This window comes from Salvia splendens, chromosome 1, assembly GCF_004379255.2.
Source record: "Salvia splendens isolate huo1 chromosome 1, SspV2, whole genome shotgun sequence".
NCBI classification, from domain to species: domain Eukaryota; kingdom Viridiplantae; phylum Streptophyta; class Magnoliopsida; order Lamiales; family Lamiaceae; genus Salvia; species Salvia splendens.
Window position 1 is genome coordinate 14,558,404 of NC_056032.1, and position 24,694 is coordinate 14,583,097.

Here is a 24,694-nt window from a genome sequence, read left to right on the forward strand (position 1 = left end):
GAATGAAATCTCTTCATCTTAATTTAATTGGATAATATAATCTGACGTATGCTCTTGCATAATTCTGGGTGATCATTAATCATAAATTAATGGATTGGTCCCTCACAATAAATGTTTATAGGGATGGATAATTAAGTTTATTAATTTAATTTAGTTTTAGCTATCTACTTGTTAATTAATCGTCCTTAAATTATTATTAATCTACAACTCGTCTTAGTTTCAAGTACTTTGTCTATATATTATTTCTAAATTATAGATTTATTATTTTTGTTTTGACAAATTATAAATATAGTATTTTTTTTCTGAAACAAAATAATGCTATTAGAGAACGAAAAATTATCTCATCTGAATTCTATAAATATTATAGCATGTAAATAAAATTGATGTGGTATACTCCTTCCGTCCAAAGTAGTAAAGTCATTTTGTCATTTTGGTACATTTCATAGTAGGCGTGGAGTTGTTGACATTTTTAGTAAAAGTCAACTAATTTCTTCTCACCTACTTTTTCTCTCTCTTATTTTATTCTCTATATTTTTTCCCATCTCCTAATTTATTATCTTTTTATTTAATACTATATTACACTTCTTTTCCTTAATCATGTGCCGAAAAGAAATATTTCCACTAACGGAGGGAGTATAATACTATCAGAATGCATATATACGCAAAATAATTTAAAAATGAAAATAAAAGGGACTTGTACGAAGACAAAAAATTAAGAATATATAGTGGAATCTTGAATCTAGCTATATTATACATTTGGGGTTTTGTTCTGTTGGGTTATCACAATAATTGTTTCGTTATAAGACCGTATGACATATTTTTATAAATAAGACGAATCAAAATTCGTGATTTCTGATGATCATATATGATCAAATGTTATGGAAATTTAAAATTAAATGGACAATTATATGTGATGTTGATAATCTGGTCAAATGAAATAACTTTAATTAATATGTTGCATAAAATCAACTAACTCATTTTCTAAGAAAGATTAAGCTGGATCATTTCTTATTTTATTTATTAATGTGCTCATCAAGCAAAGTGAAGGCTACAAGTTTAGTTAATTTATGAATTTTCATAAAAAAGATTCAACATAATCCCTTGGATAATAAGATAAGAGTTGGCATACTATGCCAAAGAAACTCCAGTACACGCTACATATATAAGATATGAAAACTACTTCATTGAAATCTATAGTATAATAATACTCTCTCCGTCCCTAAAGAATATGCACTTTGAGTTCAATACGTGTTTGATGGATCCGCGAATTTCTGATGTTAGTAAATGCTGGTAGAGAATAAAGACTACGACACAAAGAATTTACGTGGTTCGATTTACTGAAGTAAATCTACGTCCACGGGAAGAAGGGAGGGCAAGATTGTATTGCTTGATCTGGGATTACAGCTTACAACACAGACTTGCTATATGATTTTATCTCTAGAGAGCTTAACCTTTTTCTATCTGATCTAAGTTCTATTTATACCTTGAACTAAGGTCGTGGTTTGCAGCCCCACTAACAAGATCGTGGGTGAGCAATAACTGCTCAATAACTGCTTCGTACCACTAAATAGATCGTGGGTATAGCGGAGGTCGTGGAGACCTTTCATGAGTCCACTAACTCCTAGTTCGGTCGAATGCTGAGACCGAACTGCTGGACTTTACCGATCAGCTCTTGCCGATCTGAGAGGAGAGCTTGACCGGTCGGCTTTTACCGAGCTGTAGGCTGAGTCCGAACTCTTTGGTCGTGCCGAACTCTTTGGTGCCGAACAGATACTCTTTCTTGGGCTCTGGGCTGTCACTGTTATTGGGCTTGCCATTAGGGTTTAGTTCGTACCCCATCACTACCCCCCCCGAAAAGCGAAGTGAATCACTTCGGCGAGGTGAGTCACTTCGGCATTCTGGATAATGGTAAGGGGGAGGCTGACGTCAGGGGACGTGCCTTGCGCGTGCCTGCATTAAATGCGACAGTAAAATCCGGCCGTTGAATCCTGAAAAGGTGGGATTCGAAACAGCGCAACGATCTCGAAATCTTTCCCGAATCTGATAAATATGCTCTTTCTTCCTCATTTGAACACCTTTGCTGTTGCGTCTTCTATACTCTCTCTTTCTCGAGAAATTTTCTTCCGCTTTCAAGAGCTTCTTCAGACTTTCTTCACCTTCAAAAAGTAAGAAAAATGTCTTCTTCTTCTTCTTCGGAGTCGGGTAGCGTTAGGAGAGGCGGTAAGGGGTCTTCTGGCCGGAAAGAGTCCGGGGAGAAGACCGTAGAGTATTTCCATAGTATTTTGAGTAAGGATACTGTGGTATCCCTACCCGAAAAATACTTTTTTCCTGGGGGGAGGGCGGTGGTACCTGACGGTGATCATAGGGCTGACTCCCCGCCGGAGGGTTACGCCACCGTGTACGAGGCCTGCTTAGAATGCGGGCTTCGTTTCCCCCTCCCTTCTGCCTTTATAGATTTGCTAGATTTTTTTCAGCTTCCTTTAGGCCAGGTGACTCCGAACTCTTGGAGGCACTTGTCGGCCTTCGCTGCCGAACTCCGTAGGTTAGGAAGGGATTTGTCTTTGAAGGCGATCCTTAAATTCTTTCAATTTAAGAGGAAGGGGTCTTGGTTTTACTTGATCCCTGTACAGCCCTTTAGGGCCTTTTGTAAAACGAAGTGGCCGAAGTGGCAAAACCGCTTCTTCTATTATGATAGGACCGCGGCTCCTAGTTTTCCTTGGAGAGGGCCGAAGTCCGTTATCCGTCATCCTCGGCCTGAACCGTTGGACGAGCTCGATGGCGAGCTCAACAAGATTCCCATAGTTAGGAAACAATACACGGAGTCTGAGCTCGTCAAGGGCGACGTCGTGTTCGACATCTCGTCTTCGGACGAAGAGGCCGAGGGTGAGGATTTCTCTTTATCTTTATGCTCTACTGCTTTAACGAAGAAAATCTGACTTTGCTTTCTTGCTTTTTGGCAGTGTACATGCTGAATAAGGCTATCCGAAAGTCCCCCGAGCTTGTGGAGCCGGAGAGGCAGAGGGCCCCTAGCTCGGCGTCTGAAGCCGAGAAGAATCCGAAGAGGCAAAAAACCTCTTCTTCGGATCCGAAAGAGCCGGAGTCGTGCTCGGCTAAAGGGAAGGGGAAATTTCATGAGTCCCCAAGAGTGCCGGGGAAAGACCTGGTCATCTCCGAGGTGGTTGCCGACATCCCGGAACACGTCCCTGAGCCTTTTCAATGGCCGACGAATTTTGTGGAGGTAAGCTTTCTGACTTGGCTTCTTTTCTACATTTTTTGATGGCCATTCTGTTGAGTTTTTTCCTTGTTCATCTTCAGAGAGCCAAGCTCGTCTCCGTGGAGCTCTCCAAAGCATCCCACGACTACGAGGAGATGCAGAAGAAGATGCATCTTGCTCGTAGTCTGGCCGAACAGGCTGAGGCCAAATTTGAGAGGGCCCGAGCTGCTAGGATCTCGGCTCAGGATGAAGCCCGGTCAGCCAAAAACCAGCTCATCATCCTGCAAGAGCAGACGAAGCACCGGGAGGCTCAGAAGGAGGCTGCCGCCGTGGCTGCCCAGGGGGAGGCTCTCCGTGTTTACACGGAGAAACTCTTTTTGAGCAGCCAGTTCTCGGCCTTTGTCGGTAGTCTGGTAAGGCTAATTACCGATAAGGGCGAGCGGGGGGCCGACGTCGTGCTGCCTCTGTACAGCCGAGAGATAGCAGCTCGGCTTCAGAATCTGCCGCTCCTTGAGGAGCTCGCTTCATCCTCGGTCCTGCTTTCTGCAGACCGAGTCCGGAGTTGTCGAGCTGATCGGGACGAGAACCTGGAGGCTATCTTTGCCTCCGTGGGACCCGTTTCACCCGCTTCGACTTACAACGGAGAGGGTGAGGCCGAGCCGCTGGAGCTGGAGGCCGAAGTCGAGCGGGCCGGGCATCCGGAGAAGGAAGCCGATCAGGAGGCGGAGGCGAGGCCGGCAGGATGCGAGGCCGAGGCTGAGGTAGCTCAGGAGAAAGAAGCTGAACCAGACCAAGGAGCCGGAGACGAAGCTGGTGGAGTATGATTTCGTCTCCCTTCTCTTAGTCTAGTTTCTTCCTTGTAAAATGGCCTTGAAGCCCTCCTAGTGTAAAAAATTTTCCTTGCGAATGAAAAATTCTCTACACTTGTCTTCGTATAGCTTTTCGTACGCGCCTTTATTCCTGTTGTATTTTACTATCTGCTCGGTACAGCTGCCGAACTAATATAGCTGCTTTGTACTCAAGGAGATGGAGATACTTCACTGGAAACGGCTGTACTCTTCGGCTTTAGACGAAGCTGAGAAAAGAGCTATAGCCGATCAGACGAAGAATGACGAGCTTCTGGCTCGTTTAGTGAAGCTGGAGGCCGATAATAAGGACTTAGAGTCCGATAAGAAGGATCTGGAGGCCGAGCTGAATACGACCATTGCTGAGAGGACTGCGTACGAGGATTACATCCGTGTGCGCGGGGGAGTGACCATATCAGATGTTCAGAGTCGAGTTGACGAACTGTGGGAGGAATATCATGTACTCCGGAGGAACAATGCGCTGGAGAGCTCGGCTTGCCAACAAGTTGTGAAATCATTGCGGCGTTGGGCTTCTCGGTACGACATCATTCTTTCCCGGCGTCCCTCAATCGGGAGATTCCTTAGGCATTTCCCGCCAACAGATGCTCGCACTCCAGATCAAGCCTCTGGTTCCCTTGTTCAAAATCCGACTCCCAGTCAACAACGAACTCCGGAACAGCCGGAAACGTCAAGACGAGAACGGGCTCAGGAGCAACCGGAATCGTCAAGACAGGGACGGACTGAAATTCGCCGAGGAGTTGTGACTATGAGCGAGCAAGATCAGCAGATGCTTATTGCAGAGACTCTTCATCGCCGAGGTGTTAGGACTTCTCGGGCTCGGGGAAGAGGCGTTGGGTCGAGGATAGCATCTCGTCGACCTGCTTATTCTTCATCTGCTCGGAATAACCGAACTCGGCTTCCAGAGGATTTTGCAGATAGGTGGCTTAACTTCAGCAACCCTGGACAGTAGAATAGTCCTTTGTAATAGCGTAACTCCATTTTGTAGGGTAGCGGAGTTGTATGCCGAACAAGATTTGAAAAATGAAATTTTGTTTTCGCTTCTAACACTGTATTTACAGCTTAGCGAAAAAATTTCATCGTACTTGTCCTCGGTCTTATGAAGTAAACTTCTTTGACCGGACTTGGTCCTTGGTCTTATGAAGTAAACTTCTTTGACCGGACTTGGTCCTTGGTCTGATGAAATAAACATCTTTGACCGGACTCGTCTTTTGGTCTGATGAAATAAACATCTTTGACCGGACTCGTCTTTGGTCTGATGAAATAAACATCTTTGACCGGACTCGTCTTTGGTCTGATGAAATAAACATCTTTGACCGGACTCGTCTTTGGTCTGATGAAATAAACATCTTTGACCGGACTCGTCTTTGGTTTGATGAAATAAACATCTTTGACCGGACTTGGTTTGTGTTCTAATTTGGCGATTTTTGTCGCCGGGATCGAACTTTCCCTTGTCCTAATTCGGCGAGTTTTATCGCGTGGATCGGACTTTCCCAGTTAACCGAAGTGGTCTTATGCAGTAAACCTCTTTGACTAGACATGGTCGTCCCCGGTCTTATGAGGTAAACTTCTTTGACCGAACTTGGTCGTCCTAATTCGGCGAGGTTTATCGCGTGGATCGGACTTTCCCTTATTGCAGTTCGTTTCAGACGAAGTGCTTATTTCTTAAGCCGAATTGTGGTCTTGTATCTTCCTGAGAAGCTTGGACTCACAATCGTTGGCTTATTGCAGTTCGTTTCAGACGAAGTGCTTGTTAAGCTGAATTGCGGTCTTGTATCCTCCTTGGAAGCTTGGACTCACAATCGTTGGCTTATTGCAGTTCGTTTCAGACGGACTGCTTGTTAAGCTGAATTGTGGTCTTATATCCTCCTTAGAAGCTTGGACTCACAATAGTCTTTAATAATCGATCTAAAAAGGGGATCAGTCTTTAAAGAACGATATACCTTGGTACCATTTGTAAGAGACGACAAGCACATAGAGACAAAACACATAGAGAAAAAATGAAAAAGATGGAAGAAAAAAACTTTAAACTTTTTATAAAACGACAAGTAAAAGGTACAAGTAAAAAACAAACAAATAAAAACATATACCCCTATGACCGAACTAGACACGAGACGGACTGACCGGACCTTTGTCTCTTACAAGTGGAACTTCTTGAGGTTGGAGACGTGCCATGTTCGGGGTACTTGTTCTCCTGACCTGTGAGTCAATTTATAAGACCCTTTGCCGAGGACTTCTGACACCCGATATGGACCCTCCCATGTGGGTTCGAGTTTGCCCAGCTTTTCTGCTCGGCTTACTTCGTTGTTTCTCAAGACGAGATCTCCCACTTGAAATTGAAGCTTTTTCACCCTTTGGTTATAATACCGGGCTACTTGCTCCTTATACTTGGCTGCTTTTATGCACGCCAATTCTCTTCTTTCTTCGGCGAGATCTAGTTCTGCTCTCAGTCCGTCGTCATTCATTTCTGAGGAGAAATTTAGAGTTCGGGGACTGGGTACACCGATCTCCACCGGAATTACGGCTTCAGTGCCATACGCAAGACTATACGGAGTTTCACCATTGGAGGTTTTGGGTGTAGTTCGGTAGGACCATAGGACTTGAGGGAGATTTTCTACCCATTGTCCTTTGGCTTGTTCTAACCGAGCTTTTAACCCTTTCACCAGAATTCGGTTCGTTACTTCCGTTTGTCCGTTTGCTTGGGGATGGGAGACCGAAGTGAACCGCTGTTGAATGTTCAGCTCTTGGCACCAATTCTTGAACGTCTTGTCGGTGAACTGAGTCCCATTATCCGAGATGAGGATGTGGGGTATGCCAAATCGGCACACTATGTTCTTCCAGACGAAGTCCAATGCCTTTGAGCTCGTTATCGTAGCTAATGGTTCCGCCTCCACCCACTTCGTGAAGTAGTCCACGGCAACGATAAGGAATTTCATTTGCCGAGGAGCTTGAGGAAGTGGTCCCACTATGTCTATGCCCCATTGCATGAAAGGCCAAGGGCTTTGCATAGTGTATAGATCGGTCTGCGGCATCCTTGGGACATTTGCATGAATTTGGCACTTCGTACACTTCTTGACGAGCTGCACTGCCTCTTGTACCATGGTTGGCCAATAATATCCCCATCTCAGAACTTTTTTAGCTAAAGCTCTGGCTCCGATGTGGCTACCGCACGATCCTTCATGAACTTCTCTGAGGATGTAGTCCGTCTCTTCTGGTCCTACGCACCGCAATAACGGCTGGAGGTAAGACTTTCTAAAGAGGACTCCTTCATGAAGTTCGTACCGAAGTGCTCGGCACGTGATCTTCCGAGCTTCTCTCTTATCCTCGGGCAATTGTCCTTGATCCAGATACTGCAAGATCGGCGTCATCCAGTTCGGCGAGCTGGATACTGAATGTACCTCGGCTTCATCAATGCTTCGATGCATTAATTCTTCCGCCTTTGAGCTCGGATCTGAGGCCAACTTACTTAAGGTATCTGCTCGGCTATTTTCCGCTCTAGGAATGCGGATTATCCGAAAATAGGAGAAACTTCGGCTGATGCTTTGCGCTTTGTCCAAATACTTCTTCATTCTCTCGTCACGAGCTTCACTTGTACCCAACATGTGATTTACTATGACTTGTGAATCACAATGGACTTTGAGAGATTTGACGAGCAGACTTTGCGCTAACTGGAGTCCGGCCAGGAGGGCTTCGTACTCGGCTTCATTATTAGTAGTGGGGAATAGGAACCGAAGTGAGTAGGTTACCTCGTGTCCGTCGGGAGCGACAAGTAGAATACCAGCTCCACTTCCCATCTTGTTTGAAGCTCCATCTACGAATCCGCTCCAGCAGTCCGGCGGCTCTACTTCGGATTCCAAGGGCTGTGCTAGTTCGGCATTGGCAGAATTCTTCTGTTCGGCAATAACAGGAATTGCTTGATCGAACTTTGCTTCCGCAAGAAAATCTGCCAAGGCTTGTCCCTTGATGGCTTTCCGAGGTAGATATTCAATTGTGTGCTCTCCCAACTCTATAGCCCACTTGGCGATTCTGCCTGATGCTTCTGGTTTGGTCAACACTTGCCGAAGTGGCAGATCAGTTAAGACGCATACCTTGTGAGCATAGAAGTATGGCCGCAGTCTCCTTGCTGCATTTACTAGTGCCAGAGCAATCTTTTCCAGTGGTTGATACCTGGTTTCTGGACCTCTTAATGCTCGGCTTGTAAAATAGATGGGAAGCTGCTTTAGGCCTTCTTCTCGTACAAGCACCGCGCTGATGGTTTGATCCGATGCCGCTAAGTATAAGAATATTACTTCGGCTTCGGTTGGAGCAGAGAGAATAGGAAGCTCGGCTAGATAACTTTTGAGCTCGTCAAAGGCCTTTTTCTGCTCGGCTCCCCACTCGAACTTTGGTGCCTTTTTCAACACCTTGAAGAACGGCAGTTGCTTTTCGGCTGCTTGGGAAAGGAATCGATTCAGTGCGGCTAGACATCCGGTTAGCCTTTGCACGTCATGTATGGACTTCGGCATTGCCATGTTCTGAACGATTTGAACTTTTGAGGGGTTTGCCTTGAGTCCGTCCTTTGAAACCCAACAACCCAGAAACTTTCCCGAATCTACCAAAAAGGTACACTTTTGGGGATTAAGTTTGAGGTTGGCTTTCTTGAGCACGTTGAGAGTGGACTTGAGGTTGTGCTCGTACTCCGAAGTGCTTTTGCTTTTGACGACTATATCGTCAACATACACTTCGACCTCCTTTCCAATCAGGTGCCGAAAAAGCTTGTCTACCATCCTTTGATAAGTGGCTCCGGCATTCTTTAAACCGAATGGCATCTTTTTATAAGCGAAAATGCCGAAATCAGTAATGAAGGCCGTTTTTGAAGCGTCAATCTCATCCATTAAAACTTGATGGTATCCTTTGTACAGATCAAGAAAACAAAAAATTTCAAAGCCTATCAAAGCTTCTACTTTTTTATCTATGTTCGGAAGGGGATAGCAATCTTTGGGACAGTGCTTATTTAGATCGGTGAAATCTATGCACATCCGCCATCCTCCTTCCTTTTTCTTGATCATGACAGGATTGGCCACCCACGAAGGATACTTCACTTCGAATAACACATCCGCCTTCAATAATTGACGGACTTCGTCATGGATGACTTGACTTCGTTCTGCCGCAAAGAGTCTTTGCTTCTGTTTTATCGGCCGGACTGAAGGATCAATATTTAACCGATGAGTGATTACCTCGGGGGGCACTCCGGTCATGTCCAACGGAGACCATGCAAAGACGTCTTTATACTCCTTGAGGAGCTGGATGGTTTTTTCCCGAAGTAGGGGCGTTCCCGCGAAGCCGATCTTAACCGTTCTGGATGGATCGTCTTCGTACAGCTGAACTGTCATCGAGTTCGGCTCCGGTATGACTTCGGTCATCGCCTCTGACTCCGGCTGCTGTGATTGCTATGCTTGGTGGTGCCGATCTGACTGCTCGGCACTTCTAAGCGCAATTTGCAGACATTCCTTTGCTCTCTTTTGGTCACCTCGGATGACCGCTATCCCTCCTTTAGTAGGGATCTTGATGGTGAGGTGATAGGTGGAGCAAACGGCCCGAACTGTGTTGAGCCAGTCTCTTCCCAGGATGACGTTGTACGGGGACCGAGCTTTCACCACGAAAAACTCAATCATCGTACTGGAGCTAGTAGGCGCTTTCCCCACCGTGATCGGAAGGCTGATAATACCTTCAGGGCGGGTGTCCTCCTGGGTGAAGCTCTTCAGGGGAAGCGGAGCCGGACTGAGCCGAGCTGGGTCCACTTCTAGTTTGTCGAAGCACTCTTTAAAAAGAATGCTAACCGACGCTCCTGTATCCACAAACACCCTGTGGATCAGTTTGTTTGCCACTCCGGCTTGGATGACAATGGCGTCTTGGTGAGGAGAGATGGCCGGGACGGGATCAGCAGCCGAGAACGTAATCACTTCGTCCTGCTTCAGCCTTTTATGCGTTGGCTCCTCTCGATTGGAGCCTCTGCGTTCTGACTTTAGGGACGACTTGGTCTTCCCGGCAGGGAGCGCGTCAATAGTCTGGATTACTCCATCATATTGCGGCTCGTCATCGTCTTCGGGATCCGGCTGCCTTTTCGGATCCTGAGGAGCGCAGTTCGCACCACTCTGCTTTTTATTCTTCTTTGGCTGCTTGCTTCGGTATTTTTTCAATGTCCCTGCCTTCACAAGAACATCGATACCTGCAGCCAAGTTTCTGCACTCCTCAGTATCGTGACCGTGGTTTTGATGGTAGGAGCAGTAGCTATCCTGTGGTCGGCGCGCGGCTGATTTCGTCATCCGCTTTGGCTTTTCGAATAGGTCAGAGTGCAGTTCGAAAATTTCCGCTCTCGGCTTGTTCAGCGGTACGAACTGAGCGGGCGACTTCTCGGGATTGAGACGAGGTCCCAATCTGTCTTGCACCGGAGCCCTTTGAATTCTTTCAAATGGAGTCCGGCGAGGATGCCCCTGATCGCTATGATCGGGCTTCCTTCTGTCTCCTCGGGTCGATGAGCTGTCTAACGACCGTTTGCGACGGTCTGCCTCATCGGCCCGGGAGTACTGGTCCGCAATGTCCCACATTTCCTGAGCTGTCTGCGGACCGCACTCAACGAGCTTCCTGTAGAGAGCTCCGGGCAGGATTCCATTTTGGAATGCCGAGATGACAAGCAGATCGTTGAGATCGTCTACTTGCAGGCATTCCTTGTGGAATCTTGTCATAAAGTCGCTGATTTTTTCGTCGCGACCTTGACGAATGGAAAGCAGCTGAGCCGAAGTGATTCGGGCTTCCGCTTTCTGAAAGAACCTCCTGTGGAAGGCATCCATTAGATCTCGGTAAGATCTGATGCTGCCCTGGGGGAGGCTATCGAACCACCTTCTCGCGTTCCCGATGAGCAGCTCGGGAAACAGCTTGCACATGTGGACCTCGTTGAGACCCTGGTTCGCCATGTTATATTGATAGCGCCCCAAGAAATCGTGAGGGTCCACGAGCCCGTCGTAAGTCATCGACGGAGTTCGGTAGTTCTGTGGTAGGGGAGTTCGGGTGATGTCGTCCGAGAACGGAGTCTTCAGTGCTCCGTACACGGCGAATCCGATATCTCGTCGGTATGGAGGAGATTGAGTTCTCCTGTGATTCCGGTACCGAGGAGGAACTGGAACATGTGGGGGACGGGGATTCTTTCTCCTGGGAGATGCGACACTACTGCGGTAGTGACTTTCTTGTGCGGAGGGAGAAGGAGAATCCGTCGTTTTCGTCTCCGGCTGCTTTTGGCTTCTTCGCAGGAAGGTTAAGAATTCCTCCTGCTTCGCCGCCAAAAACTGCTTGACAGCCTCATTCAAATCGGGCTGCTGGGAAGACTCAGTGGGACGATTTTTGGAGCGGCTTGTTCCTTCGCCATGAGAACTGGTGGTGGATTTATCCCTAGGCTGTTTTCCAGACCTATGGGATGGATTGGCTTCCTCCCGGTTCTCACGGGCAGGAATACGGGTACTCTGCGATCTGGTATGCATTTTTTGGGTGGAAAGAATGGATCAAAAATTCGCTTTATCACAAATTTTGTTCTCTGTTTCCCACAGACGGCGCCAGTGATGGATCCGCGAATTTCTGATGTTAGTAAATGCTGGTAGAGAATAAAGACTACGACACAAAGAATTTACGTGGTTCGATTTACTGAAGTAAATCTACGTCCACGGGAAGAAGGGAGGGCAAGATTGTATTGCTTGATCTGGGATTACAGCTTACAACACAGACTTGCTATATGATTTTATCTCTAGAGAGCTTAACCTTTTTCTATCTGATCTAAGTTCTATTTATACCTTGAACTAAGGTCGTGGTTTGCAGCCCCACTAACAAGATCGTGGGTGAGCAATAACTGCTCAATAACTGCTTCGTACCACTAAATAGATCGTGGGTATAGCGGAGGTCGTGGAGACCTTTCATGAGTCCACTAACTCCTAGTTCGGTCGAATGCTGAGACCGAACTGCTGGACTTTACCGATCAGCTCTTGCCGATCTGAGAGGAGAGCTTGACCGGTCGGCTTTTACCGAGCTGTAGGCTGAGTCCGAACTCTTTGGTCGTGCCGAACTCTTTGGTGCCGAACAGATACTCTTTCTTGGGCTCTGGGCTGTCACTGTTATTGGGCTTGCCATTAGGGTTTAGTTCGTACCCCATCAGTGTTTTAATGCAAAATTTATAAAGTAAGAGAGAGGTAGAGAGAAAAAGTAATTAAAGTATTGTTAGTGGAGAATGAGTCACACCTTATTAGAGAGAAAATATTTTCCAAAATTAGAAAGTGCATATTCTTGTGGGACGGACTAAAAAGGAAAAAGTGCATATTCTTGTGGGACGGATGGAGTAGTAGTTATCGTGGACATGTATATATAGCTATATATAACAATGGGACTGTTATCAATACTAAACCAGTCTTAAATGTTAAATGTCGAACAACAACATTATAGATAACTCAGAGTTAATTATAATGAACTAATAACACACTTATGATGAAGTCTGGATTTTTAAATTACATCAGATGACAGTCATTGTTTTTAAACTTTTAATTTCTTATAATGAACTACAAATAAAATTGTAATGCACACTCCGCGTTATTTTATAATGATGTGTTTGGCGTTTAACGTTTAAAACTAGTTTGATATATAATAAACTCGATAATCTTATCATATGCAATATTATTGTACAATTCATTCGGGTTAATCTATACATAGTTGTTTTTACAAAAAAATTAAAACATTATATTGGTTATGATATGTGCTTGCTAAATAATTGCGTTTTTTTATTGTAATATCTCAGGTTGAATCTTAAATCAAATCTGAAATCAAACAATTCAATAGTATTCTACAAGCTTTTACATGAAACAAAGACAAATGGATTCTTACAATCATGGAACTAATTCTTATTCAAAGAACAATTAATATAGGTCAAAGAAAAAAATAATATTTTATTTTCTCGTAGAGGTCAATTCCATATTTTGTAACATGAATTTAGGCTATCTGTTTCTCTTCTTTTTATTCAACCACCTATAGTCGCTATAATCTACCTAAAAATGATTCAACCCTAGGTATGTGGTTTCGATTTGAATTCTGACATGTGAGTCTGTGTTGGTGAGACATTAATCATCTGTAACTTCAGGCTTCCTTGATATCTAGGTTTGGATAAGTTCAATTAATTAAAAACTATGTTAAATTATTTACTACTACTCCTTTTGTATCAAGCTTCTTGCATATTCCATTTTAAATTATCCCAAAGTAATTGTTCTGTTTTTTTATTTAGTAAAAACTTTATCCTCATTTTTTATTATTCTTTATTTTATAATTTTTTTTCTTATTTTATATTCTCTTCATTTAATTTTTAATCATTAATTTCTTAGATCTCATTTGCAAAAAAAATGTATCAACTAAGTTAAGACGGTGAAAATAGTATTAATATTGTTAAATAAGTGGAGCAAATAACTAAACACATTAGAATTAGGTTGTATTTGTATAAATGGAATATAATATTATTGATCATATTAGAATTTCAATTAATATAAATCAACAAATTAATTTGATGAATTAAATAAATCAACAAATTATGAAAATCATCGTAAGTCATCATGTGCTAGGTACTTATGCCATCTCCAATAATGGTAAACTAAAACTTAAAATGAAGAAGGCAATTAGCTCTAATGGTATTCTAAAATCAATCTCATATTTATTTTTATTAGTAAATATACCTATTTTTAGGTTTACACTAAAACAAACTCATAATATCACTTTTTAACAAATCTAATGACTAAAAAAATAATGAATGGAGAATATTCTTTTAAATTTGAGTTTAGTATAAATGGTTATAGTAAAATCACTACATTTACACTAAAATGAAATTGAATTTAGTATAAATGGTTGCAGATGCTTTTAGACAATCTCTAATGGTACTCTAAAATTCAAAATGGAGTGGCAATTAGCTCTGAGCTTCAGATGGTGCTCCAAAACCAATTTCATTTTAGATTTGTGAGTAAAATATTATTTTTAGATTTACAATCTAAATTACTTTTCAAATTTTAGGAATAAAAACTGTACATAAAGAATATTCTTTTAGTACAAATAATTAGAATAAAATCACTACTTTGTGACTTTTATACTAAAACGAGTTTCAGATTGAAGATAATGAATACTTAATTCGGTAATCTGAATAACAAGTGGTAGAGTTATGATAAATTTATTTCTCTTAAGTGAAAAATGACTATCAAATGTTATCTTATTGGTTAATATCAAAGCTTAAACTGATATTGGTAGTTGATATATTAGTATATGGAGTATATTCTTTTGATGCATTTCTAAGTAAAATTCTCGATATTAATGCATAGTTAAGTAAAGAAATAGTAATTGGAATTATGATAAACAAGGGAAAATTCCAAATAAAATATTAATGATGACCATATTATGATATGTTTCACATTTTTTATAATTGAATTATAAAATTTAATTATCACATCCTTCTCATCTTCGATGAAATATTAGATATAGTATATGGCAGTCAATTTTAAATACTCCCTATATCATACACCACATAAACATATAGATCGCTCTAAGAAAATCAACATTTCTACCATACTGTTTAAAACAGGTTGCCACGTCATTAAATAATTTGCCGAAAAGTAGATGGCGAAAATAATTGCGAAAATTACAAATTTTGATTTATAGTTCATTTTTTGAAAAGTTGAGAAATAAGGATTTGACAAGGTGTAGATATAAGAACATCAGCAATGGCACGGAATTCCCGTCGGAATTCCCCGCGGAATTCCCAAAAACACCTTCTTCCACGTCATACGGACTTCCTACTGCACTGCTACGTCATAAGAGCACCCGCAACGCGGGCCGTGGGCGTTCCGCGTTTCGTTCCTCCGGAACGAAACCGTAGCGGAACGCGTTGCGGCACTACGTTTCGTCACGGTTCCGTGCCCATGCCGTCCCGGGTTCCGTCGGCACGAGACGCGGCACGGTCTGTGCCGCCACGCGCTTCGGCGACGTGGCTCTCCCCGCGACGTGCGTGACGCCCACTCGCTGCCCCGCGAGTGGGCGTCGTCACGGTGACGCAATAATTCGATTTTTTTTTTAAAAATCAAATTTAAAAAAAATACTTTTATTTATAAAAATTGTTTTTATAATTAAAAACAATTTTTACAAATAAATGAATACAAGAAATTCGTAATATCCCATATATATTTGATGGACTTGCGAATTTATGAAACCATTCTTGGTTGTTTCTCTTTTATAGAGACAACCTTGAATGTTTTATGTTCCACTTTCGATGTGGGACAAACTCATTCTTGGTTGTTTCTCTTTTATAGAGACATCCTTGAATGTTTTATGTTCCACTTTCGATGTGGGACAAACTCATTCTTGGTTGTTTCTCTTTTATAGAGACATCCTTGAATGTTTTATGTTTAACTTTCGATGTGGGATAAAATCATTCTTGGTGGTTTCTCTTTTATAGAGACATCCTTGAATGTTTTATGTTTCACTTTCGATGTGGGACAACTCATTCTTGGTTGTTTCTCTTTTATAGATACAACCTTGAATGTTTTATGTTCCACTTTCGATGTGGGATAAAATCATTCTTGGTTGTTTCTCTTTTATAGAGACATCCTTGAATGTTTTATGTTTCACTTTCGATGTGGGACAAACTCATTCTTGGTTGTTTCTCTTTTATAGATACAACCTTGAATGTTTTATGTTCCACTTTCGATGTGGGATAAAATCATCCTTGGTTGTTTCTCTTTTATAGAGACATCCTTGAATGTTTTATGTTTCACTTTCGATGTGGGACAAACTCATTCTTGGTTGTTTCTCTTTTATAGATACAACCTTGAATGTTTTATGTTCCACTTTCGATGTGGGATAAAATCATCCTTGGTTGTTTCTCTTTTATAGAGACATCCTTGAATGATTTTGTCCCACATCGAAAGTGAAACATAAAACATTTAAGGATGTCTCTATAAAATTGTATTTTAAATTATGTCATTTTTTTTAGGATTTTAATTATGTCTTTTTTTATTTTTTTGAATTTTAAGTTGTATTTATATTTTATGTTGTAATGTTATTTTAATTTTAATGAAGTGTGTTTGTTTTAATTGAATTGGATTGGAAATAAAAATAAAAAATGAAATTGAATGAATAGTAATTTAAGGAACGGTTAAGGAACGGATAAGAAACGGAGGGTTGCAGGTTCCGTTCCTTAGTTAAGGAATGGAGTAAAAAAGTACAGTGGGGCCCTCAAATAGTGGTTTAAGGAACGAGATAGGAACGGTATAGGAACAGCGTTGTGGATGGCCTAAGGAATTCCCACTGCACAGTGGCGGACATCCCCAAGGACTTCCCACAATTAAAAAAATTCACAAATTCACAAATTAAACAATTTCCGGAAGTAAGAAATTTACGGAATTAAATAGTCTACACGAATACGGAGAAAATGCAACCACTTTATTTAAAAAAACATACTTCATTATAAAAAAAATACATAATTAATAAAAAATATTACATTATTAAAATAAAAACCGGCTTCTCACTCCTCGGATTCCCCGTCGTCGTCCCCCCCGACGCCACCCCCTCGTCGTCACCGTCCGAAATGTCTCCGAACCCCAAATCTCGCCGCATACTGTTGATGAGGAATTAAACGACCGCTTGTAATGGGGGTCGGTTGATTGGCGCCATTCAACCATTGCACGTAACAAGGTTTCATGTGCCGCGATGCGGGCGAATGAGGGGTTCTCGGGATCGTTTTGGGCGGGTGCTGCCTATTGGGCCTAGCGGATCCGCTGGTGCTTCCCCTCGCCATCCGCAACGCGGACTTTTGCCCAACCGGGCGACGGCGGCGGGCCGACGATGTGGGTGTCGGGAACTCTGCCTCGGCGGGTGGGAGTTCCGCGGAACCGGCACTGCTACTGTACTCTCCGGAGTAGCTGATCTTCGTCCGCTTCGGCCAGCCAGATTCAACACCCGCAGTGAACTTGGCCGAAGACTGCACCACAAGAAACACCGCCCAATATTTGAATTCCCCGAAGCCCAACTGAGTGTCGGGGAACTGCTGATGAGACAGGAGCTTCACATCCTCGGCAGACATGCCGCTGGTTGCCGAGCGGAGGTTGTTTGTGTAAATGCCGGCAAATCGGCTGAGCTGCCTCTTCAGCCGATCCCACTATTTCTGGCATTGCTCTCCGTTGTCAGACTTCCCCCATGGCGGTTTGAACTGGAGGTAGCTTTGGCTAATGCGCTATCACATCCGGTCTATGTGCTGGTTCGCCCTGACGTAAGGATCCTCCACTACACTGATCCACGCCTTTGCTAGCACGACGCACTCGTCCATGATCCAGACGGTCCTCCTGTTCCCGGTGGATCCCTCCCCCACCTCAGCGGGACACCCCGTCCCATGCCCCTCATTCGCCATGTCCCCCCTCCTCACTGTCGCCGGTGGTGCGTCGGTGGGAGAATCTCGGATCGGAGAAAGCCCCAACTCCTCGAGCGAGAACGTGTCATTGCTAGTGAACTGAGTCTCGAGAGGAGAACTTGTCGGGTTGTCCGTCGACAGTAAATCCATATAGGGCCGATAGACGTTGTCCACCGGCGATTGGGGAATCCCCTGCCTACTCCCCCCCGCAGCAACATGCGATCCCTGCATCATCCCGGGCATCATCATCCCCGACATTTGGGCCATCATTCCGGGCATCATTCCCGACATTCCGGGCACCATCCCCGGTATTCCGACACTCGCCCCGGGCATCTGGGGCATCATCCCATACCACTGCGGGTACATGTTGAGTACTCGGGCATCATTCCCGATGGAATTTGAGATTGGGGCATCATCCCCGGCATTCCGGCACTCATGCCGACGGGAAAATAAGGCGCCGATGACTCGCTAGTGGCGGAGGAATCGCTATCGTGGTGCTCCATTGTTCTTCAAAAGAAATGTATTTTTAGAAAGAAAGATACTCGCTAATACAAGTGGTGCGAATAAAATGAAGTTCAATGGGGCGTATTTATAGAAATTTTAAAAAAAACATTTAATGCAATAAACGGGAATTCCATGCGGACGTCCGTGGGAGTCAACGCAATGGCGGACGTCCGCCGCGGAATTCCGGTACGCCGGGACGGGCGCCATTGGTGATGCTCTATTGAGGAAAATGGGGACAAGATATAAAGTTTATATTTGTCACACTACCGTTGTTGGGCCTTAATAAATAAGTCTAACTACTTTGTTTTTATAAAGCCCAACTAATACCATGATCAGGATTCCGATTATCGTTTCACTAGACCCGACCCGACCCGCGACCCACGACTCCACCACCACCACTCTCTCTCTCTCTGCTAGTTTTACAAGCTCTTCAATTGGTATGGAATTCCGCCTAATATGAAGGCGCAGTCAATTAGCAATGAACAAAACGAATTTTGGTTAAGCCCTCTCTAGCATACAAAGTTATTAGGGTTACTGTTGATACTTGATACGGATTGCACCTACGAACAAATCACTACAAAACAGTGGGAGAAGGAGCTGAGGGACAAATTATAATTATTCAATCTAATGATTGGGGAAATCAGATATACTATACAGCAATTGCGTTGAGCAAGACTTGGACGGCGCTTGTTTAAATGGAACCAGAAGAAGAGCCGCACCAAAAGCGTCCTCGTCTCAACAATCACGACGTCTCCATTGCTCGCCACTCTGCTTCTCCTCCTCCTCCTCCTCCTCCAGATGAGGATAAACCTGTAAATTTCTCTATTACATTGATGTAGCGGTTTTTAATTGTGGTTAGGTATTAAGTGTTGGGGTTTTTATTGTTTGGTTTATATATGTAGGGTTCTTTGGTTTTGTTTTAACTGACATTTGATTTGATGTTGGTATGATAGTTTTTAAAGTTTGCTTTGTGATAAATTTGAACTTATTGGAATTGGAAGTCGGTATGATTGTGGTAATGCTGTTGTGGGAACACTGTAGTAGAATAAAAGATTAAATGTGCTGCTATTACATAAGGAATTTAATCTGTTGCTTGTATTCAGATTGTATTGTGTTTATGAGGAAACATATCTACTTACTGATTAGTACTAGCTCTTTATTTTTCGGATGGCTCTACAATGATTGCTCTGTTATGTTATGTACTTTGTGTGTGTATGCATAATATGTTCATTAATCAAGATTGGATATGCAATAGCCGCTGATAAAAATATGTAAGATGACTGTCTGTATTATAACCGGGAACGTAATCAAATTTATTCCCCGACAGGTAGATGCTGCAGTTCTTCAATACCAGAACCAGAAACTTGTACAACAGTTAGAAACACAGAAGCAAGAGTTGCATGATCTTGAATCCAATATAAAAGAATTAAAAGTGAAGCAGACTTCATATGATGACATTTTGATAAAAGTGAACCAGCTTTGGAACCAGGTGCTTAGCATGCCTCTTTCTTACTAATTTGTCTTAATTGTATGGCATGTAAATAGCTTCCTTTACCAGTGAAATGGATGACTTCGTGTAGTTGGTTGACGATATTATTTTACTTGGAGGACAAGCGGGAGCTGGCCTAAATGCTTTACAAAGTTTGGATCATTTAGAATCTTCTCGAGGTAAATTTTGGCCCTTGCTGAGTCTGGACTTTGCAAAGATACTTCGAACATATTAAATATAATGATATCATGTCAGGCTCTATTCCATCATGTGCTGCGGAGGACATATTTCTTTGTAGGTTAATACAAACAGATGCTATTGATGGAAGCCACAAGGATGGTTCTATTGGTTATGTTAAAAAATCTCTTGCATTGCGTCAGACTTCTACTAGGGAGTTGATGAAATTACTTCAAGATGCCATCGATTGTCAAAGCGTCAAACTCAAGGACATAGCTCAAACTCTGTTGGGGAATCCCTCCTCAGAAGGTTATGAATCTTTTCCTTTTTCAGATTTATGCATATATATACTCACAAAGCGCACAGATAATATCTGTAGCATATTTCAATAATATTGGCCTTTCCAGATGCTGTCGCCCAATTGCGTAAGCTTGATAATATAATGTTAGAGGAGTCCAGGAACCTCCATCAGATGGTTGATGTGCTTCACTCTAAACACAAACAGTATGCTGATGAGATTCAAGCTTGCATTGACAACTATTCACTTGATCAGTTGGAGATTAAACGCATTGCTGGTACACCTTATTATTGGCTTTCATAGCATTGGGTAGAAACTGTTATTTACAGCAATTTGTGGCCCAACTTTTTTGCATGTATAGATGTATATGTTACGCATTTATATTTAAGTCTGTCATGGTCAACTGTAATAGTTTTACGACTCTGTTCTAAGCATCATATTGATATTCTATTTGAAGGAGAGCTCGAAGAAAGCATGGGCGATCTTGAAGAAAGTAGAAGAAAACTAATTAGCCTGAAAATGCAAAAAGATGGGATTTCTGGGATGCACGTCCCAATTCCTGTTCCTGTAATAGTTCCTAATTTAGTGAACGGAACTGTCTCTCCTGAAAAGCCTGCTGATCGATCAAAGCGTTTAAGAGAACTTAAAGATTCAACTGAGGAGATAAAGGTTTTTATCAGTTGGCTAGTTCAGACACTTCTTCACCTGCACTGACCCTGTAACATACTTTCTGATGGATGTTATAAATGAAAATTATGTAGGTTCTGGCACAGGATCGCCTTTCTGAGCTTGAAGATGCACGTGATGACAACCTTATTTTGTCAAAGCAGCTGCAACATCTTCAGGTTCTATAAAGAGTTATCCGACCTATTAACAGATAAACTCTTTTGTAAGCAATCTAACTTGTCAACTTATTTTTTCTAGCATGAACTGAAGGAAGACAAGTATATTCACACTTCTAGGCCATATGCCTTATTGAACGATCAGTTTCAGCACTGGAATGCGGAGGCAGAGCGATATAAAATTTTGACAGAATCTTTGCAAGTAAGATATTTCCTATTTAACTGATAACATGGTCTATCTCTGTGGCGTTTACTAAATGTAAATATCGTAGGTTGAAAGGCCTTTCATCATGAGGAGGGAGAAAGACTTGATCTATAAGGGAGAGTCTATGGATTCAGCTAGGAGTGCTATTGGTTGTTCTGAGTCAAAGGTTGAAGAACTACAGAATCAACTGCAATCAATTGTTACTCAGAAGAATGAGATGGAGCTCAAAATGGAAGAAGCTCTGCAAGATTCAGGTTGGGTGCTACTGTTAAAAATATTACTGATGTCTTTGTGTCTAATCTCTAATCTGATACAGCTCATGTCATATTCAGGAAGAAAAGACATCAAAGAAGAGTTCCAGGTAATGGCTTCTGCTTTGACAAAAGAAATGGGGGTGATGGAAAGCCAGTTAAACAAGTGGAAAATAACAGCAGATGAGGCCATTTCCTTGCGTGAGAAAGCTCAATCACTCAGTGCCTTACTGGATGTAAAGGTGACTTTTTATGATCTTGATGTTCTTTTCTGCCTCAGATGTGGATTTTCTTTTCAAAATAAAACTCAATTTTGTTGTTTCTGTTTAGTTTGTGTGCTCAGCGGTTGCAAATTGCAACAACACTTGAAAAACCTTTGTTCCCTTGCTCACCTTGACATGTTGATTAACTTTCTGATGGTTTCATAATATTTTAAACCCTTCGTACTTCTGTGTTTCTATTCCCACAAGTTAATTGCTGTCTTTTCCAGTAAATTTTTTCAACAGTTTTCAGTTTTGAGCACTTCTTTTGTTTTGGTGCTTTCAGACTGCTGAATTGAAGAATTTGGTTGCTGAGTGTACTCGGCAAATGGATGACATCAAGTCTTTAAAGGATATAGTAAGCTTGATTGCCATTATCTAATCTTTTTCATATGTTGCCAATCTAAAAGCATACAGTTCTTAACTTCTGGAAGTGAATATGCAGGCTGAGAAAATGGAGAAGGATAAACAAGAGCTGGAAATTTACTTGGATATGTTGGGTCAACAAATTTATGATAACAGGTAAGTATATATATCCTCCCTAAGAAATTGAGTAATAAAATGGAAACGTCATAAAGGTCAAAAGCTTACTGAGCACGTGTCAGCAGCTTAACGCATAAATGTTCACGTCCATGTTTAGATGTCTTGGATAGATCTGAGGCATAATATCTTACTCTGCCTTTGGATTCAATCTCACGAGAAACTCTGTTTGAAACCTTTTGGAAGAAACTTGTCAGAGATTCAAGAATCAGAACATAGAGCTCTGTTGCAAGCTGAAAGTCTGAGGAATGCCCTAGAAGAAAATGGCTTGGAATTGAGAGTTAAAGCAGCTTATGAAGCTGAGGCAGCATGCCAACACAGACTTTCTGTTGCTGAAGCTGAAATGGCTGAATTAAGGACAGAATTAGATACTTCTGAGAGGTTCTTCCTGTTCTTACTTGTGTGCTTATTTAATTTGAATGATATCGTGCTTTCTTTATTTTTTGAATTAATGTTGATACAACCATGAAAATAATTTGTCACAAGGGCACACTTCAACTGCATATAGGCTGAGTCCCCTAAGAAAATGAACACAAAGCAAGTCAAAGCCTCTAAACTGAAAGGATTTAAAATAGAAAGTTTGTGTCTGCTGGATTACAACCTATTTATTTACTTCCCCTAGGTTCAAAGATAACCTAATAACGGATAACAATCCTAATGCTGACAGGGTGATTATAATCTAATCAGTGCAGGATTAAGCTAAGAAAGTAATTTGTGTCATATTTTAATGACCAACTGAGATACAATTGGACACTCAATGTAAAGCACGACCATAATAGGATGGGCAGAACAAGATCTAGATCTTCCTGTTTGTGCTATTAACTATGTTTCATTTAGATTGATTCCAGGCTATGCAAGTTCTGAGTCAATATGATTATTGAGGAGTATCTTGTTTGTTGACATACAGAGATGTCTTGGAACTCAAGGAAGCCATCAAGATCAAGGAAGGAGAGACTGCATCCTTTATATCTGAAATTGAGGTGATGCTATTTGCTGACTTAGTAACATAGATTATATGATAAATATCTTATCATTACACCTTCCTGGTATCCTTTTGGGGCTTCTGTTGATTATTAAAATCGGCCTACAGACTATTGGTCAAGCTTACGAAGATATGAATGCTCAGAACCAGCATTTGTTGACGCAACTGACTGGAAGGGATGAATATAACATAAAGGTCTTTTTTCTATTACCATATCAGTCTCTTCATTTGATGATTTCATAGCCTGCAACTTATTGTTGCTACATGGTGCAATCAAGTTTCTTTATCCTTAGTGGTTTGTTTTGCAGCTGGTGTCTGAGAGTGTTAAAGCAAGGCAATCACAAAACGCATTGCTCTCTGAGAAACAAGGGTTAGAAAAGCAACTTGAACAGCTTAATGGATCTCTTGAAGCCTTGAAGTCTAGAATAGCTCAAAGTGAGGAACAGGTTAGCTGGTTACATCTTTTAATCTCCGATCTTGTTTAATCTTCGATCACTCTCATTCATACCAGACAAACATTGCAGATGAAACTTCTCCACCAAGAAATTCTGAGTTCCATTCAGGATGACAAACACTTAGCAATGAACCTTGAAGCTGCAAAGTGGGAATTAGTTGACGCAGAGAAAGAACTGAAGATGCTGAAATCCACTATTTCGATTTTCGAGAAGGAACATGAGCAGATCCAGCAAAAAATAGATGATATTCAAACCGAACTAGACAATGAAAGGTAATTACCGATGTACACTATTTCTCTTGTAATGCTGAAAGGGTTTTTCATCATATTTACATTAACATGATATGTTTAGGAAACAGTAATATCTTATAAATCTTAATGTTGCAGAAGCGAGAGAGAGAAGCTTGATGAAGAAATGATAGAATTGAATAGAACAGTAGAGAAGCTGACTGCTGAAACCGGTGAGGCTGCAATACAGAAACTTCAAGACGAGATAAAAGACTGCAAGGCAATACTCAAGTGTGGAGTGTGTTTTGATCGGCCTAAGGAGGTATCGTTTATGTGCCCTTCTTGTGCCAATCTTCTCCTCTACAAACATATCAAATCAAACACGGGAAATATCTTAATTTTCCTTTTCTGTTTGAGAAATCATTACAGATGAAAATGTTATCATGAACCTGCATTCTTATTTGAGCAATGCTTAAAGATGTTTAGTTGATCATGGCAGGTTGTGATTGTGAAATGCTTCCATCTATTCTGCAACCAATGCATCCAGAGGAATCTAGAAATCCGTCACCGGAAGTGTCCTGGTTGTGGAACAGCATTCGGCCAGAACGACGTTCGATTTGTGAAGATTTAAAGTAATTCAGAATCTCTAGTTGTGGTCTTGGTTAGGGCACAGCCAAATATTCGGCCTGTAAATCATCCAACTCTGCGCGTGCATGCGTACATGTGTACTGTAAAAGTTTTCTATTATCTTAAAGCTCTTGGACTTGACCATATGTAATAGTAATAGTCCATATAACAGTTTTACATTAACAAAAAGCCACTAAGTATTTAAAGTTGGAGAAAATAAATTATAATTATATTAAGATAACGATAAGATACAAACCTAGTTTGGGCTTTCAATTTTTATTTATTAACAGTTAATTAGAGATGCTATGTGTTA

At 41.9% G+C, this 24,694-nt stretch overlaps 1 protein-coding gene across 1 annotated transcript; it reads left to right on the forward strand.

Annotated features, from left to right (window-relative positions):
* Positions 1-18,420: 18,420 nt before the first annotated feature.
* LOC121743552 (E3 ubiquitin-protein ligase BRE1-like 2) lies at positions 18,421-24,525 on the forward strand. Its single transcript, XM_042136882.1, has 19 exons — positions 18,421-18,840; positions 19,356-19,517; positions 19,609-19,696; positions 19,773-20,003; positions 20,102-20,269; positions 20,450-20,661; positions 20,754-20,837; positions 20,917-21,036; positions 21,107-21,293; positions 21,372-21,532; positions 21,837-21,908; positions 21,996-22,072; positions 22,277-22,471; positions 22,998-23,070; positions 23,181-23,267; positions 23,381-23,518; positions 23,597-23,799; positions 23,914-24,076; positions 24,254-24,525. The coding sequence occupies exons 1-19, from the start codon at positions 18,724-18,726 to the stop codon at positions 24,383-24,385; spliced, it is 2,670 nt and encodes an 889-aa protein (XP_041992816.1). The 5' UTR covers positions 18,421-18,723; the 3' UTR covers positions 24,386-24,525.
* The last annotated feature ends 169 nt before the right edge of the window (positions 24,526-24,694 follow it).

Bases quoted from the DNA above. Each gene is read 5' to 3' on its own strand.
- LOC121743552 (XM_042136882.1), top strand. From the start codon at position 18,724: ATGGAACCAGAAGAAGAGCCGCACCAAAAGCGTCCTCGTCTCAACAAT. The intron at 19,518-19,608 runs GTGCTTAGCATG...GACTTCGTGTAG, and splicing joins TGAACCAGCTTTGGAACCAG to TTGGTTGACGATATTATTTT. The intron at 20,004-20,101 runs GTTATGAATCTT...TGGCCTTTCCAG, and splicing joins GGGGAATCCCTCCTCAGAAG to ATGCTGTCGCCCAATTGCGT.